Source organism: Canis aureus, chromosome 36 (assembly GCF_053574225.1).
Source record: "Canis aureus isolate CA01 chromosome 36, VMU_Caureus_v.1.0, whole genome shotgun sequence".
In the NCBI taxonomy this organism is placed as follows: Eukaryota; Metazoa; Chordata; class Mammalia; order Carnivora; family Canidae; genus Canis; species Canis aureus.
Window position 1 is genome coordinate 2,335,715 of NC_135646.1, and position 18,990 is coordinate 2,354,704.

General features: G+C 53.4%; 1 protein-coding gene across 6 annotated transcripts in view; it reads right to left on the bottom strand.

Moving 5' to 3' along the window:
• The window catches only part of SGPP2 (sphingosine-1-phosphate phosphatase 2), a 102,132-nt gene that overhangs the window by 52,558 nt on the left and 30,584 nt on the right, over positions 1 to 18,990 (bottom strand). For 5 of the 6 annotated variants that reach the window (XM_077885003.1, XM_077885002.1, XM_077884999.1 and 2 more), the window contains exon 2: positions 9,283 to 9,441. In XM_077885003.1, the coding sequence (XP_077741129.1) occupies positions 9,283 to 9,441 (159 nt within the window). Of the gene's footprint in view, positions 1 to 396; positions 481 to 887; positions 1,142 to 9,282; positions 9,442 to 18,990 lie in introns of those variants that run through there. The other variant, XM_077885005.1, reaches the window with a different exon arrangement.

Below are 18,990 nucleotides of genomic sequence, written 5' to 3' on the forward strand. Positions count from 1 at the left end.
GGCCGAGGTGTGGCAAGCCCACAGGACGGGTAGGTGGCGGTCCTCAGGCTGCCAGCCCTGAAACAAGGCGCCAGGGCCCTCCCTCACCCTCCGAGGCCCTGGCCTGCTGGCACCCAGGGCCTGACAAGGGCGGGGGTGCTCCCAGGACCACAGCACAGAGGACTGACGGACAGAGAAGGTCCATAGAGGGCCCTCGCAAAGGAGGTGTTCCAAACAGACCAAGCATGTTTCTGAAGAATTGGGGGTGGGTGTGGATAAGTAAAGTGTAGCCAGTTGAGCAAGAGGAGAAAGACCCAGTGTTGGGGACTAACACCAGGTGTGAACATTCCCTAAGCTCCTCTCTGGTTGTGTGTCTTTGGGTAAGCCACTTACCCCTCTGGGTTTCAGTTTTCTCACCTAGGAAGTGGGGTTCTTACATGTAAAGCGCTGGGCTTGGGGCTGTGGGGGTGCTCAGTAAGCAGACCCTTCAAGACGACAGCTCTGCAAACGGGATTGATTGGCAGGGAAAAAAAGAATAGAATTGTTAAGATTTTATTTGAAAACTGTAGCTGAAAGAATGGCCATCACCACCCCACCACCCCATGGCCTACTGATTAGCTGATTCTCTTTTGTTTTACAAGTGAATGGGAGGGAATCTGGGACAAAGTCCAGTCCTGAAGGGTGCTTTGTAAAGCCCTGCGGGGACTCACCCACAGGCAGTGGGGGACAGGAGCCTCCAACCCCCTTCCCAGGCCACTCCTGGGAATTCAGAGAAACAGCCTTGCTTCTCCCTGCCTGGCTGCTGCTTGCCTTCCGGCCTGAGCAGGACCCGGCAAATGCTTTTTTTTTTTTTTTTTTAAATAAGACTTGAAAAGCTATCATAAAACCAACGGGAGAAGAGGACTCACTGTGCACCAAACTCCATGAAATGTTCAGCGTTTTGCAGCATTTGAGCAGCCCCACCAAGGGCTCCTGCCTCCAGGCCGCCGGGGTTCCAAACCCCTTCATACCTGGCTCAGCGGTAAAGCAATCACACGCCCGCGAGAGAGATTAAGTGATGCGTTTAGAAGGGATTCTCGGGATGGGGGGCCGCTCTGGGGGAGGAGAACAATTCATCAGAACAGAACCAACCCCAACCCCAGAGCTGCAGTCTTGGGGGGGAGGGGCGAGGAGCAGGGTCAGGCTGGGTGGGGAAGAAGGTGGGGCACATTTTCCAGCCATGGTCATAAAGGAGAAGGGGGTGCGGGGGAGGGGGGGGCTGCAGATCATTGTTCAGGGTGATGAAGTGACCCCTGCGGAGCCCCAAACGACCTGTGCTACCATCACGAGTCCAGTCTTCAGCTTTTTTTTTTAAACCCAAGTAGTTCCTTATTGTGTTTCAAAACCAAACCAATACCAAAACCAAACCTTTTGCCTAGCCAAGCCCCTGGGGCCATTTACTTAATGTTTAACTAAGACTAAATTAGGAGGCGCTGCTTCAGAGACAGTGGGCGGGATCCGGCGCCTGACTCCACTGCACTCCACGCGGGTCGGGTCGGTGGGGTCGACCGGCCGCACACGCCTCGGGCCCCATTGACCTCGGCCAGAGCTGGGCAGTCTTTTGAAGTGAACGGCGGTCGCGGTTTAGACAGAGGATTAGGGGCTAATCACATTTAGAGTCATCTCTTGGCCCTAAAGTCGACCCCAGCCGAGAGGGGGTGAATTACAGGGACGGGCTGGGCTTCCGTGTCCTTTCTGACCCCCGCCCCCCGGGACAGCGCCCCGACCCCGGGAATCACCCAGTCTGCCTCCTCACCCATCTGCGGGCCAGTTGTATACAATAACACTCGACTCCACCGCAGTCACACACCGTGTAGACGGCGGGCACCGTGCCAGCGGCCGTCTCAGGTGGGCCCCGTAGCACAGAGCTCCCGGCCAGCGTTCAGTCGCCGGAACGGGCCCCCGAAACCCATCCTTTTGGACGAGCGCTCTCCCAGGTGAGTTACCTGGACGCCGCAGAGTAGGAACAGGGGGCCCGGCCGCGGAAGTCCGCCACGCAGGTGCCTTCTATAGTCACCGTGCACTGACGCGCTTCCCCGTAAAGCGTTGCTTGGGTCCAGGGGGCCGCAGACGGCGGGCAGCCCGACGGTCACCCGGCCACCGGTCTGCCGGGCGGTCTCGACGGTGCACGAGACACTCAGGAAAGCCACGTTCACGTCGGCCCGCAGAGGGGAGGACGTGGATTTGGTTTCCGTCTATTCAAGTGTTGTTATCTGGCCCAACTTTGGCTGTTTTCCTCCTCACTCCACGCCCTGGATGGATCTCGTCTAAGGGTCACACGGGGAGCAGACAGGGACGACTCTCGGCCGTGTCACAGCCCTCCCAGGACCCTCAGGCTGGCTCCTTTCATTTCAAAGTCGGAACTGTCACCTGCCTCGAGCACCTGCACGGCGAGGGCTGCAGTCCACGTCGGGGTATCCCAACCTGGCCCATGGCTTGGTGCCCCAACTCCCCGTCTGTCCCCGCCCCGCAGAGCAGCTGTCTGGACCAAGAACAGTCAAGTATACACGGGCACGAGGCGGAGGGATCACGGTACAAAACAAGCCGGGGCAGGTGGTCTTGAAAATCTAAAGGGAAAGACCACTGGGAGGTGACTGCCTGGCAACAGAGGTAAAGCAGCAGGTAGGTGGGGTCACAGCTTCACGCTGGGAGGCGACCACACCGTCCACCGCATCAACCCCCGTGAAGTCCTGGCCCTCGGATTCCCCGGAATCTTGCAACAAATCCCCCCCACCCTTTCCCAAGCTACTTTGAGCGGGTCTCTGTTTCTGGAAACCAAAGAAAACTACTTATAAACATCAGCCCGCTGCTCCTTTCATGGTATCACAGGACCAGGAGCTTCTGAGCAAACCTCAAAGCTGCTGCTGCAGGTGCAAACAGCCCCTCCCACCCCACGTACACACCTCACTTCCAATCGGGGGTCAACAGAAGCCGTGAGTTCTCAGGAGAGAGATGAACTCTGCCTGAAAATGCTCAGAAGCAGCAACCAGAAAAGCTGTCAGAACCATTTGGATAATAATTTCTTTAAAAATCATCACATTTAGGTAAGATACAGTGGGGAACAGATCTTTTGAGGTCACGTAAAAAAAATTGCAGATTTTCTGACTTGCAAATTTGCAATGTTTGCAAAGGAGAAAAAAATATTTGCAAACAAGGAAAATGTTTACAAATGAGAAAAAAAAGGCAAGGAAAAACTAAAGACAAATTTTAATTTTATTGGAGTTCAGGCAGCAAGAACCAGGTTTTCTTTCTTCTTTTTTTTTTTTAAAGATTGTATTTATTTATTCATGAGAGACACACAGAGAGAGAGAGAGAGAGAGAGAGAGAGGCAGAGACACAGGCAGAGGGAGAAGCAGGCCCCATACAAGGACCCCGATGTGGGACTCCATCCGGGTCTCCAGGATCACACCCCGGGCTGCAGGCGGCGCTAAACCGCTGCGCCACCGGGGCTGCCCAAGAACCAGGTTTTCTAAGGGCTGGTCACCTGCATAAGCTATTTATGGCCAGAGAAACTACAGGCCAGAAAGATTAGGTGCCTGAAAATAGGAATCCCAAATTCAAATGCCTGAAAGGGGCCAGGGTGGTCACAAAGGGTAAGACAATAGGGAGTGGTGAGGTCTGTGTGCAGACTAAACAGCCAGTATAAAAGCACTGAAATTCAATTTTACTAAAAGATTTGAGAGACGACAAGGAGGGAGGGCAGAAGAGGGAGAAGCAGATTCCCCGCTGAGTGTGGAGCCCGATGTGGGCCTTGATCCCAGTACCCCAGGATCATAACCTGAACTGAAGGGCAGACACTTAACTGAGTCACTCAGGCGGCCTTGAAATTCACTTTTAGATGACTTTAAGTCATATTAATGATACCATAAAGTTAAATACCACTTCCCAAAGTCTCAAACTTCTAAAAAAAAAAAAACTTATCTGTAAAGATCTACTGCCTTTAATCCATGGAAAATCAATAGTTGAGTATCATTTCATAACTGGTGAAAAAAACCAATTAAAAAACCAAAGCCCCCTTTAAAAAACACTCAAAAGGCAGACTTCACAGAAGAGATCATACCAATGGCTAATCAAACTCTGAAAAATGCTTTCATCTTCACTAAGACTTTATGAAATGAAAATTAGCTGAGACACTACTTTTCCATTGGGGAAATCAGCGGTGATTAAAAGAAAAATGAGGATGCACAAAGTTTACAAGGAAAAGTCAAAATGGGTACTCCCACTGGTGGTGGGGGTACTGATACCAAACGATTTCTAGGAAAATAATTTAGCAGCAGACGTCACTAAGCTCAATGATTCTATGAACTCTGCGTGTCAGGAAAAGTTCTGCTCCCTTAGGAACAAGCCAGTTGTTTCCTATGGTTGTAACTTAATCTCATTTTGGTTTGGTCAGGACTAAGTCAAAGACAAATTTGTGGCTCTACTTTGAATCAGCAGGCAACATTTCACTCCAGACCAGGCCTTTATCTCCTAATTTATCCGTACTTCCCCTAATTTTGCTTCTCCCATTTTTTTTTTCCCTTGCATCTCATTCTGAATGCCAGGAGATAACTTAAAAGAGGTGGCATATAAATAAGTAAAATGTCATAAGAACAGACAAAACGGAGCTTCCCAAGGATCAAGCGGAGTATCAACACTTGCATTGCTATTTACTAAAAGAATGGCTTGATTTAGGAAAAAGTGAGATTGTTGCCTCATGTTGCCAAGCCGACCACCATGCAGTTTCAATGTAACGGCCTCTCAGCTTTTTGAGACACAGCAATACTATTTTATAGCTTATGTATTTTTTTGGTGGGGCTGCCAGTGCACCAGAATGGAAGCCAAGAGAGGGGACGGCCACTCTGGACGGCGACTCTTCCTAAAACATGACCTACTGTATGTTTTCATGAGAATCTAGGTGGAATAGCCTTCTCTGCTCAGTGAAGTCCACTGGCCGAGTCCCGTGCCAGGTTACACACCTTGATAAGTGACAGAAGAGGGAAACCATGACTGGAGGTTCGCTGGTCTAAGGTTCCAGGGATAAAGTACCTTCGACTTGGCAAGAAAGTTCTATAAACGGCACTTAAGTAGAATTCGGAGTTCACAAATGTCATATGGGAAAACCTGAAACACAATCACAGCAAATGTGCGGAACAAGGTAACTCTGGCTGGGGGGGGGCACCTGGCTGCCTCAGCTGGGAGAACATGAGACTCTCAGTCTTGGGGTTTTAAGTTCAAGTCCCATGTTGTGGGTAGAGATCACTTAAAAATAAGATCTTGGGATCCCTGGGTGGCGCAGCGGTTTGGCGCCTGCCTTTGGCCCAGGGTGTGATCCTGGAGACCCGGGATCGAATCCCACATCAGGCTCCCGGTGCATGGAGCCTGCCTCTCCCTCTGCCTGTGTCTCTGCCTCTCTCTCTCTCTCTCTCTCTCTGTGTGTGTGACTATCATAAATAAATAAAAATAAAAAATAAAAAAAATCTTAAGAAAAATTTTTTTTAAAGATAACTTTGGGCCAGTCATTTTAATGCGTAAAGCATCGGTTTTAACAGCTCTTAAGAAAATTTAAAAAAGGGGGGGGCACCTAGGTGGCTCTGCCTTGGGCTCAGGTCATGATCTGGGGCTCTGGGATGGGCCTTCTCCCTCCACCTGCCACTCTGCCTACTTGTGCTCTCGCTCTCCCTCTGTCAAATAAATAAAATCTTAAATTGGTAAAGGAGGATGCTTTTCATGTCACTTAGCTCTAAGAAAGGACAGCGGCGGCCGCCTCCAGCACAGGGGGCCCTGGGAGCCGGGAGGAGATCCCCTGAGCCCAACGTGATCCTGGGTGAGTTCTTTAATCCCTCTAGACCTCAGCTCCCCACCCGGACCCGGAGTGGGCTGGCAATCAGCGCCTGTCAGGGGCCTGGGCAGGGTTACAGGCGGTGGAAACAGGCAAAGGGGCCTCGCGGCGGGGGGCTACGTGCCTCCACCCAGGGCGCGGCTGTTCTTATTTGAAGCATCACCATCCCCGTCTATAAAATGGGAACACTGACACCCCACGGCGAGGAAGCCAAGTGAGGGCGCAGACACAGGCGCCCGTGAAAGCACTAGAAGCCGCGCCGTGGGGGGGGGGCAGCTAGGGCCGTGACCCCGCCTAGGCCGCCCCGTGCACACGCATCGGTCGCCCCACGACCGCGAGCAACTTTGGTGCAATGATGCGGGGGAGCGCACCTGCAACCCGGCAAGTGGGGCGGGGAGGGGCTCACCCAGGAGGCGACAGGTAGGCCTAGGGGTGGCCTGGGGTCGGCCTAGGGGTCGGCCTGGGGGTGGGCCTGGGGGGGTGGGCCCGAGCATGGGCCTAGGGGTGGGCCTGGGGGGGTGGGCCCGAGGGTCGGCCTGGCGTTGGCCTGGGGGTTAGCCCAGGGAATCCGCAGGGCTGCAGCTCTGCTCAAAGGAGAGGGAGGACCGTCCAGCCTCCTCCCCAACCCCCCTCTTACCCCCCTTCCCCCTTTCCCCACCGAGCCATCAGGCATCTCTCCTTACAACCTATGCACAGCACAGGGCTCCTCCCTTCTCCCTCTCCTCCCCCCCCCCCCACGTCTCCTCCCTACCCCACCCCACCTCTCTCCCTCCCCTACCCCATCTCTCCCTGTTCCCCCTCCTCTCGCCTCTCCCCCTCCCCTTCTCTCCCCTCACCCCATCTCTCCCCCCGCCCCCCTCTCCCCTCCCCCTCTCCTATCTCTCCCCCTCTCCCCCTACCCCATTCCTCCCCCTCCCTCATTCCTCCCCCTCCCCCGTCCCTCTCCCCTGCCTCTCCCCTCCCCCTCCCCATCTCTCCCCCTCCCCTCCCCTCCCCCATCCTCCCCTCCCTCTCCCTCTACCCCCCTCCCTTCCCCCTCCCCCATCTCTCCCCCTCTCCCCCCTACCCCGACGTCCTTCCCCATCCCAGTCCCTATGTCTCCCCTGCTCCCGGGAGGGCCTCCACCATCGGTACAAGGAACTCCAAGGAATCCACCACCTCAGGGATCCCAGCGTCCACATGGGATATGAAACCCTGAGCTGGGGGCCGATGGACCTGACCGTACCCCCACTTTTGAAAGCAAGCAACAGGTCTCCAAAGCGCAGGACAACCTGCCCCTGGAAGGTTGAGCTTGTCCTTTCTGGGGCAAGGATTCGATTTGCTCGCTCTCTGACCACAGGCTGCTTGGGAAATCCTTGGACACGCAGTGAAACAGAACCTCCCGAGATGATGGGGTGGCCTGTAACGCCCTCAGGGGACGGTTCCTCCTGGCCTGGCAGCAGCCAGCCACAGCTGCCAGCACTCGTCAGCAGTGATAAACGTGGGTCACATCGTGCGTCACATCGTGTGCGCCGCTCGGCCACCACCAGGCTTGGAAAAGTGCTGTGTGTTCACGCGTCCCCACGCACACACAGTGTGTTAGCAAGTAAATGACAGGGAGCAAGCTCAAGCACGGGGACCTTGGGTGCATTTCAAGATGCTGCCGGGCCGTGTGCTTCCCCACCCCACCCCCCTGCCCCTCCGGAGGGGAGGCCCTGCTCCCCGGGTGTGCGACAGACTTCAGAGGAGCCTGCACCATCACACACACTGGCCTTTGGCAAGAAGCATAAGCTTCCGCAGTCTCAGGTCATACTGTCATCCAGGAGCTAGAATTCAGAGCAGGGGAGCTGGGGAAAGCAACCCATGGCTGTGGCTTTGGAGGGAAAAGGAGAAAAATGTCAAAAGAATTGGGGACCAAAGAATCCCAACCGTAAGCCCCAGAGACCTTAGTGGTGGAAGCTTTAGGCTGGAGCTTCAAACCAAGCCTCATACATGTGCACTTCAAGGAGTCTTTGTTCAGCTGACTTTTAATGTTTTAAAGATGTAAGCCTATATTCAAAATAAAAAAAAAAGAAAAAAGAAAAAAATGGGAGGCTTCCCATAAAAAAACCAAATCTGGCAACCCTAGCCTGTTTTGCTTCACGGCAGTCACAGGTGGTGCGGAGGGGCCGCTGCTCCCCAGTGCACCCACTGGCCACACTGGGACGCCCACTGACACCTCCCGTCCCGAGCCAGGACTTCTCTGACTTGCCTTCCCCTGCCTTAAAGCACATGTGACGTGATGGCTTCTGGCTGAGGCCGCTCTAACTTGGACCACAACTGAGAAAACCAAGCCCAGAGCGGTGGAGTCATCTGCTTAGGATCACACAGCTTCTCAGGGCAGAGCTGGCGGGACCCCAGGCTCCTTTCGCACGGCCGGGGGCTTCTGGGCCTCGGGACAGAACCTGGAGTTGGGGAGACAGCCGGGCCTGCGGCCCTGCCCTGGGGCTCCCCCGCCCAGTCAAACAGTCTGACCTTCGAGGAAGCCGTTGCTCATTAAACCACCTTCACCGGGGATCCCTGGGTGGCGCAGCGGTTTGGCGCCTGCCTTTGGCTCAGGGCGTGATCCTGGAGACCCAGGATCGAATCCCACGTCAGGCTCCCGGTGCATGGAGCCTGCTTCTCCCTCTGCCTGTGTCTCTGCCTCTCTCTCTCTCTCTCTCTGTGACTGTCATAAATAAATAAAAAAAATAAAATAAAAAAAATAAACCGCCTTCACCTTCGCAGACTAAGCATTACCCTGTTCAAGCAACGACTTGTGGAGCCCCCCCACATGCCAGGCCCCTCGTTCTGTGCACGGGGTGGTCTTTTTTTTTTTTTTTTTTTAAGATTTACTTATTTCAGAGAGAGAAAGAGACTGAGCGTACACGTGCGAGCGCGAGCAGGGAGAGGGGCAGAGGGAGAAGCAGACTCCCCGCTGAGCAGGGAGCTGATGTGGGGCTTACCCAGGGCCCCGGGATCGTGACCCGAGCTGAAGGCAGACACTTAACCCACGGAGCCCCCCAGGTGCCCTACTACATGGTCTTCCAAGACCACTGGGAATTATTAATTAACAGCTTCTAGTTTCAATTTTTGGTCAAACTATTAAAATCAGCCTCTTGGGAGAACGCATTTTATGCCCCTCCCTGGCTTCTCAGAAATCCTTTCTTTCTCCTCTGCACGTCACATCATCTCTCTTCTCTCATCTCTCTTCACCCAAACAGAGGGGTGTGCCAATGCACATGAATCACAGGTTTGTTCATTCTTGCAAGCAAGTTGTGTTTGTCACTTTTGAATTTTTCCTATTATTTTTTTTCCAAAATAACCATATAAAAACTCAACTCTAAGTGATTAAAAAACAGAAACAGATGTGCAAAGTACTCGAATGCCAAAGCAGGTAGTTGTTGCAAGAGCAGCAGCGGTTGCTGAGTAATGAGCATACTTACAACCCATACGATGATCAGTCTTCTGGATAAAAAAGGGTCAATATTCCAGTGAGTGAACGGAAGGAAGGTGATGTAGAACACTTCTTGACCCAAAGCGGCGGAAAATCGGAATAGGTAATAGTAGAAATAATTCTTCACAACATACTTCTGTACATAAGGCTGAAAGACAAAAGTTAAAAGACTCTGAGTTCCTCCGACAAGTTTTAAATGCTTCTCTCTAGAACTCCCTCGCTCTCGACTGCCAGGGCGCTTCCGTCATGTAACGACAGCATCACTGCCATCACCCCGGCCACCGCTGTTGACCATCCGCCAACCCCGACTTGCCCACGAAACACAGAAGCGGTTAGTCCTTCGGAACATGACATAACATCCAAGACAGGGTATCAGGACAAGGCACCCAAAAAGCCGAAGCCTTTTCTTCCCTTTGTACATAAAAGATCTGTTAAGACGCTCTGGGGTCTAGGATTATGGCAGGTGGATTAGTGTCCCCAGAGATCTCCCACATCCTAAGGGATCCGTGAATGTGCCGCCTCCCGTGGCAGAAAGGACTCTGCGGTGTCATTAATGATGTGGAGATGCAGGGATCACCTGGCCAGCGTGGTCCCCAGGCTCATCACCAGAGAGGAGGAGGAGGAGGAGGCAAGTAAGTCAAGGAGACGACGGGGTGAGGAACCACAGGTTGGTGGATGAAGGGTGCCTCTGGAAGCTGGAAGAAGGAAAGGGGACAGATTCCCACCCCCCGCCCCGAGCCTCACAAAGCAACGTTGCCCTGATGATGCCTCGTTTTGTCCGAATAAGAGCTGTTTTGGAATCCTGACCCCCAGAGCCGAAAGGGAATACATTGGTGGCGTTTGCAGCCCCTAAACAGGTGGTCATTACTTACAGCAGCCGTGGATAACCAGTAGGGACTTTGGAAAAATCACATGCCCATGAATATCGTTATTTGGACTGGGTCGAGTGAACCCAGTCCCGGGATGGTGTAAGCAACACAAGAAGCACACGCAGGATCTGCTGAGACGTAATCCTATTTTCAACCATCCCTTCCTTCTCTCTTATCCTAGCAGTAGGCAGGGGGAAATAAAAGACTTAACGGGGTAAAGACAGGAATAAGCAATCTATTTTAAAATACAACAAACGCCATGAAATTAGGATAGATTAGCAACGAGGTAACACAAACATTGTCACCCTGTGAAATAAATCTAAAAAATAGAGTCCTTGCCCCCCCCCCCCCCGGGTGGCTCAGTGGTTGAGCGTCTGCCTTTGGGCTAGGGCGTGATCCCGGGGTCCTGGGATCGAGTCCCACAGGGAGCCTGCTTCTCCCTCTGCCTGTGTCTCTGCCTCTCTGTGTCTCTCATGAATAAATAAATAAGATCTTAAAAAAAAAAAAAGTTCATATGCTACTAATGGTGGTCATAAACTATATAAAAAATAACTTCAAAGCAAAATGCTGACAATGAAAATGGGAAGAAGAGGCAGCCCTATTACAGGGGTAATCGGGAAAGGGACTCTCCGAGGTCTGTATATTGGCTCCTGGTTGTTTCACACAGTGTCTGGAGTCATTGAATCCTGGCACCACGTTGCATGCATTTATTCTGCAAATATTCCTTCTGTGCCTACCACGACCCAGAACCTGAGTGGAGTGCCAAGATGAGCCACGCTTGGTCCCTGGCTTCAAGGAGACTCTTGGGGGGCAAAGAGGACCGTTTGAGGGAATGAAGGCTTAAAGGACCAATACTGTGTTGGAGGCCTTGGGAAAAAGCCAAGATTACTTTTATATTTAAGGAATACAAAAAAAAAAATGACCTTGAAAATTGGAAGAAATTAACTGTACTTGACACCATTGGCTGCCTGCCAAGTACGCATTCCTCTCTCCTAAGAGGTTCCCGGTTCTATTCCAGCATCTCTGCGTCCCCTCCAGGGTCCTGTGACTCAGGGGGAAGGTGACACTCCTCTCTGCTTCAGTCACGGGAAGTTCAAGGATTCAGCCCCAAGCCAAGGAGTGCGTGGCGCGGCGATAAGCTAGAAACTCACGTCTCTTCGGGCACGAACGCAACGTCTAAGTGAACTCAAGTTAGGATGGTGATAGAGCCGTCCCAGGTAGGAGAGGCAATGGTCCCCAGAATGAATTAAATAAGGAAGAAGTCTATGGTCTTGCCTTTCTGCCAAGATACTATGGCTGGAACTGCAGGACTAGGACCAATAAAATCAAACTGTGACACATAAATGACAAACTCCTCTCTCACTCTGATAGGAGGGCTGATCTCGGCTTCTGTTCCATAAATGCACATCCGACAGGCCTGTCCTTGAGGCAAAGCCTGTCACAAGCCCTTTTGTACATAAACGGTATCTTAGCCTGCGGCCGCCGTACACCCAGTCACCCCGTAACCTGTCCCGCCTTGAAGCTTTACGGGGAGAAATTTCCCAAACTGTGAAAAGGGAATCACACTCCTCCCTTGTGTCATTTCATGATACCTAGAGGTATTTTTTTTTTTATTTTATTTATTCATGAGAGACCTGGAGAGAGAGGCAGAGACACAAGCAGCGGGAGAAGCAGGCTCCCTGCAGGGAGCTCCACGGGGGACTCGATCCTGGGATCTGGGGTCACGCCCTGAGCCAAAGGCAGATGCTCAACCACCCAGGTGCCCCTCATGACACCCAATGTCACAGGACATTATACACACTCCGCCACAACCATTTCCCTACCCTAGAGACGTCCTGGACACCAAGTTCAATACCTCAGTCCTATTAAATAATGGCAAGGCCGTGGGGCTGACAGCAAACCTCCCAGGGTGACCGACTATTCGCGCGAATCTGTAGACCTGCCTTTCACCATCTCTTAGGAATTCTCCTTTTCTGAGGAGAGCTAGAAATTCTCTAAATCTTCTTAGGAACAGACGCAGCAAAAGGGAAACTAAAAATACCAGCGCCTATATAGGACACCCAAAGGAGTTTCTAGAGGACATCTCTGAATACGTAACTAAGCAGCAGGAGAACCAGCACCGGCCTCCAGATCCTTGGGAACTAGATGTGCCTAAGCAGAAGCCAGGTGCTTGTCTACGCAGAACAAGAGTCCACGGCGACGGACTTCAGCACAGCTTTGGGAATAATGAGAACGCCAGTGTCTGTGCTGGTCCCACTGGGAACGATGAGAGGGAGCGGAAGCAGGGGAGCGGACACAGAAATGGGAGAGGAAGCCAGGGGCAGGGGGGAGACTCAAAGCTGGAGGTGGAGACCAGGTCCCAGGCCCCTGCTTCTCTGTTTCTGTAGGACCAGCCTCCCTCACGGGGCCCGACGGGCCAGCCTGGGCCACGGTCTCTGGGCCACGGACCCAGGGGGCAGGGATCAGCAGCTAAGTTTTTAGACAAAAGATCATAAAGGCAGGGGGCACCTGGGGGGCTCAGTGGTGGAGCGTCTGCCTTTGGCTCAGGGCGTGACCCCGGAGTCCAGGGATCGAGTCCCACATCGGGCTCCCCGCAGGGAGCCTGCTTCTCCCTCTGCCTGGGTCTCTGCCTCTGTGTCTCTCATGTGTCTCTCATGGATAAATAAATAAAATCTTTTTAAAAAATCATAAAGGCATCGAATATTTAGGTGGGTGGAGAGCTTCTTTCAGAAATCAGGTACTTCCCCACATGCCCCTCGTGGGCCGCGAAGCCAAACGCAGAAGTTTCTAGTAAAGAGGGAGGATAAGATGGAAAGGACTCCATGTCCATTATCACTAACTGGAAAACGTCACTGACATTCGTATTTGCGTGTTTTGCTTATTGCTTTATTTTCTGGAAAGCTAAGAAAACAAAAAGTGTTTCCATGGGTACAAAAAACAAACCCCCCCCCCCATTTTTTTAGGTTCCAATTTCCTCTGCCGCCGTCTCCTCCGGTGGGGCTGCTGGTCAGGGCCTTCGGGAGGGAGGAGAGCTGCTCTATTTTGCCGGTAACGGTGCAGCCCGTGTTCCCCGCAAGGCTCCTTCGATGCAGAAATAAGTGGGGAGGAGGGGAAACCAGGCCGGCTGGCCGCTCCCGGGAAGAGGAAGAAGGCGCGGATCCAGGGCTCTTGGCTCGGCTCTGCACCCCCTTCGTGGACACCCGACCTGGGTTTGTGAGTACTGCACGGGGAGGACGGGGAGGACAGGGCCGGGCCAGCGGCGGGGCAGGTCGGGCCCACCCAGGCAGCAGGGGGCGAACCTGAGCGGACTGGGCAGCTGGCCCTGCACCCGGGCTCTCACAGGACAAATACAAGGAATTGCTTTTAGCAAAACAATATGTGACCTTGGGAAGTCGATTCGCCTTTCTGCACCTCAGTGGCCTGGGCTGCAAAAGATGGGGTTGGATTAGCTCAGTAGCTTTTTAATATATATATATAAAATAAATAATAATAATAATAATAATAGCAGGTAGGGAAAGGCCCCTTAAGGAGAATGTTATCCCAGGGCCTATTACATAAAAGAATACTGGGCTAGCAGGTTGAAAGGGAGGGGAAGCCTAGCAGGACCCCTAATGTCAGGCCAGGCCATGCTGCACCCCAAGTCTTTCTCTGGAAGGTCTCCTGGAAACAGGCCAGAAATCTGTTTGAAAACGGCTGGCCTTCCTCGGTGTCGGATCGCACACACCTTTCTGTAATCAACCTTGGGCCCTGAGGACACTGGCTACGGGTATGCCGACCTTGAGGCCTTTAAAGGATTTGATAAACTCGGACCAATGTCATCAAATTTTTATTCATATCAGAGCTGTACACGCGACTGTTTTCCAAAGGTCAGGGGTGAGGCAGTCCTCTACCTCGACAAAGCCCGAAGGGCTCCGCGTCGGGCCACGAAGGCTCCAGGAAGGGCACGTTACATGCCAGTGGGAGGAAGCCCATCTTCGAGGGCTGAGGGAGGTCAAATCTATATGGGGTAGGGCGTGGTCTTCCTTAAAAAATAACTTTAAGGCCCAAAGCTCTTTTATAAAACACACCAGACAGCAGCATTCCCTTCAGCATGGCTTTTTTAAAAAAGATTTTATTTATTTATTTATTTGAGAGAGAGGGAGAGAAAGGATAGTGAGAGAAAGCATGAGCAGGGAGGAGAGGGAGAAGCAGATGCCCGGCTGAGCAGGGAGCAGGATGCAGGGCTCGACCCCAGGACCCTGGGATCGTGACCTGAGCCCAAGGCACGCACCTCACCGACGGAGCCCCCCAGGCGCCCCAACCACGGCTTTTCCTCAGAGGATTTTTACAGGCTGATGGGAAAGAAGCCACCGAACACAGAGCGGATGGCCTGGAGAGACGAGGCCCCGAGGTCAGGAGCATGGGCTCCAGAGCTAAGGGCCACCACACGCTACCTGACTCGGGTCACACCAACGACCTGACCCCCTGGGCCTCAGTTGGTCCTCCTGTAAGTGGGAACAATAACACATTTATCACCTAGGGACGCCGGCAGGATCCACTCAGTATTGCTGATGATGCACGCGGAGCCCGACAGACAAAAAACCGCACTGCGGGCCGCAGGTGCTGATGCAAGCAGTAAAGATGCCTCAGGAAATGCCTCTCAGGTCTAAGTATGTGCAGGTGCATCACCTGCATCTTATTAAAAACGCAGCTCGTGATGTAGCTCCCGTGGGGCAGGGCCGAGCTTTCTCCGGAGCTCCCAGGTGGGGCGTAGGCCACCCCGTTGCCCAGCCACGGGCCGTGCTTCGTGTAGGAAGGCCAGCCCCCCGAAGAATGTTAAAGTCAAAGCCAAGCTCTCAGATTTAATCCTCTCAGTGGGTGTTTAGGAGCAGAAGGTAGCGTGAGCAACGCAACAGGTAAAAATGCTGGTGACAAACCAGAATGTGACGGCGGGGCCCAGGGATGATCCTACAACACTGAACGTAGGAACTGAGCCCAGACGAGCAGCTCGGTGGCAGGAGGTACCAAGGGGAAGGCACTGGAAGAGAGGCCCCACGGAGATCGCAGCGGGATTGTGAAACCAACTGATTAGGAGGAAAGAAGGAAGCCATCTCGTGCTCCTTGCCTTCCTTCGAGAAGCGTTTGCATAAACTCCTGAATGAGGAACCCAATATTAGTTAAGGAGTCCTGAAGTCTGGAGAACACTCCTCACCTCTCAGACCATCACAGTGAAGACCAGCAAGCCCTATTTCCCTACAAAGAGCCTTTGCACCGCTCTCAGAATCCTGCAGGATCCTGGGTTGAAAACAAGGTTCTCTAAGGTCTGCAGTGGGAGCATCTGTCCTCGCCTCATTCTCTGTTAAAGAGGAAAAAGCGATTTGCTTTATTATTATTTTTTGAAAGGAAAGATAAAAACCAAGAAGGAAATATCCCATATATCCTATTAAGATCAATGGTTTTTGGAAGTTGATTTTTTTTAACCCAATTTGGGAACTTCCTTGTCGTTCCTAGTCCGATCTGTGCTCCCACAGCTGCCCCCGCCCGCTCGTTCATCCGTTTGCGGGGAAGCCTCGTGACAAGGCCCCGGGACTGTTGCCCACGACCGGCTTGGGGCTGTGGGGCGCGGGGGGCGGCCGGGGCGGCCAGGGTATTCGCCACCTACGGATCCCGGAGCCTCCCCGACAACGCCTTCCGTGCCTGGGGCAACGTCCCGAAAGGCAAGATTCGGGGCTAAGCGTCCACTGGCCCTGCGGCCGGGCCTGGGGTGTCCGGCCTGGGGTGTCGGGGAAGCTCGGGCCCAGAGCCCCGGGCGGAGGGGCCCAGGGAGCGCGGCGCCGCTTTCACCGGAATCTATGACTCGCAGAGGTTCGGTCCCGCCACCTCCGAGGCCGGGTTTGGGGGACCTGCCACGACCACCGCGGGAAGCTTCATGCAACACTCGCTCTCTCGAGGCCCGTGAGACGCTGGCCGGGCGAAGGCTCCCCCCCCACCCCACCCAAAGGCGACCTGAAACCTGCAGATCTTTCCTACACAGAGGCCGCGTCTACGTGGACCGACCGTGATGCAAGGTTGGCAGTGGGCGAGCAAGCGACACGGGGACCTCGAAGCAGGTGACAGGTGCGTGCTGGGGCTGCCCTCCGAGGGGGTGAGTGGAGCCCGGGGGCGAGGTGCGTGGTTCCTTGGGGTCTGAGGGGGCAGAAAGCACTTAGTGAAACGCCCGAAGTGGGGACCAGGCACGTGGCGGGGAGGGTGGCCGCGGGGAGGCACCGACACAGTGGCGGGGGGACAGCAGGGTCTGACCCACCTGACAAGACGACGAACACATTTTGGCTCAGAAAGAGTGAGAAGAAGCCCTGCTTTAATTCTTTGGGTTTGGGGTTTCTAAAATTTCTTAGACCTCAAGGCAAAATACCATTAATAAGCCGCGCTGCACTTAAATTGGGAGGGGGCGGCCCGCTGCTTCCACAGCCAGGGAGACACGCGGTTTTCCCGGAATTCACACCTATTTACTAATATGCTTCCATCACTTCTAATTAACTATTTTTTTAAATTTTTTTTCATTTATTTATGATAGTCACACAGAGAGAGAGAGAGAGAGAGAGAGAGGCAGAGACACAGGCAGAGGGAGAAGCAGGCTCCATGCAGGAGCCCAACGTGGGACTCGATCCAGGGACCCCAGGATCACGGCCTGAGCCGAAGGCAGAGGCTCCACCACTGAACCCCCCGGGTGCCTCTATTATTATTTTTTTTAGGTTCAAGGCATCAAGACCGTCCAACCTACAAAGACAAGAAGCGATGATGGCTTAGCAAGCCTGGGAAACGGCGGCAGTGTCCTCGAAGGGGACACAGAAGCAACAAGAATGAGCACCGGTTTCTCCTTTCACCCCCACGTCCAGATAGAATTACAAGCCGGGTGATCTCACCGACACTGCCCGGCACTCGGTGGTTAAAGTTTCAGGATGGTGACGCCGAGAGTCAATAAAGTAAAAGGGCAGCTTCTTTGGGTAAAAGAGCTTGAGAGGGAACTGCCCACGATCCACCTCCATCTGCTTCCCCGGCATTTGTCGGGACCCCTGCCCCCCACCGTCCCCCCCCCATGTCTGAGAATAAGCGAGGAGGGGTGGAAGGGCTTTTTTTTTTTGAGGGGGGGTTCTCATGGGGTTTGAACTTTGTTTTTTCTCCCCTCCTGCCCAATCCGTCACCTTCCAGCTCATCCTCTGAACATCAGATATCTTTTTCTTTTTTTAGAAAGATTTTATTTATTCATGAGACACAGAGAGAGGCAGAGACAGGCAGAGAGGGAGGAGCAGGCTCCCTGCGGGGAGCCCGATGCAGGACTCGATCCTGGGACCTGGGGTCATGCCCTGAAACCCCCCCCCCCCCAGGGGCCCCTGATCTCTTCTTTTTCTTTCCCTCAGGACTTGGCTCTCGGGCACCAGCAGAAAGAGCGGACGGGTAGGTATCACAGATTGTGAAATTCTCAGAATTGTGACAAGTGACCCGCGGTGACAGCAGTGCCCCACACGAAGTTGGAAACAGATCCCATGACTTGAGAGAACCGGGTCTCATCTGATCACCTTCAGAGCCCTGCGCCGGACACTCACGAGTCTGTGCTTAGGAAGCAAATCAAGGAATCGGAGACACGGAGGGAGGGAGCAGCGCTTTGCAGACACGAGGGAGGGACGGGAGGTGGCCTCTGCGGGGAGGATTCCCTCCTGGGGCGGCAGGAACAGCAGGAATCCACACACAACAGAAACAGCCATTCCCATTTTTGAAGGGGGGAAGGTGGGGGGGGGAGGGAGAACCAGCTGCCCTTTAAATTCTCAGAATGTGTTAAGAACTTAACTGTTTTTCAAAACATTTTGGATCTGCTAAAACCTGAAACACATTGTCCCCAGCTCTCTTCCCGGTGATCGGTAAGCCCTCGCGTACTGGGGGGATTTCTGGTGCAGCTGTTTCTGATTCCTTTATATGAACTTATCAAAATGACATTTGGAAGAGCTGTGCGTTCCAGAAGGCGTCCTACAAACTGGGAGTTCATTAGCTCTAATCCAGGGCCTCGCCCCCTCCCGCCGGCGCGGTCAGAATCCGGTCAGAATCCGGCACCTGGAAGGCTCCACGCCCGGGCTGCCCTGGGCTGCCCCAACGGGCGCCACCAACTCACCCCACCCGTTCCTCTTTCCCTTAAAAAAAAACAACACATTTTCTGCGGCATTAAAAGGCGCCATCGAAATGTAAGAGACTTATTCGGGCACACGGAAGGTTTTCTCCGTGGTGATTTTTGACATCTACAGATTTTAAAAACACATGGAAGGCAGACAAAAAGGAAAACCAAGTCCAACAGCTTTGCAACCAAAGTCAAGGGCATTTTTTTAAAATCCTGAGGTTTTCCTGCTTTCTTGTTTCTCTGGGCAAAATGGCCACAGCATTAAAAAGGAAAAAAAAATTATTTTAGAGAGAGAGAGCAAGCACAAGCAGGGGGAGAAGCAGGTTCCCCGAGGCGCAGGGAGCCCGACGCGGGACTCGATCCCGGGATCCCGGGGTCATGACCTGAGCCGAGGGCAGCCGCTCGCCCACTGAGCCCCCGGCGCCCTGGGCACAGCATTTTTGACTCTGAGGTATGCTTGTCCGAGTCTCTCGTGTTAGTGGGGGGCGGGTGTGGACACGGAGGAGGAGGAAGGAAAAGCCTTCTCCCTGCTACCTTGTCCTCATTCCTTGAATCCAGCTCTCCAGGAAAGAGACGGTAAAGACAGGACTTTGGGGCTACTTTTCTGTCTTGACCCCCCCCTCCCCGGCTCCCTGGGGCACAGTCCGTCAGGGGCAGAGGGCATCAGAGGGGGGGATGGCAA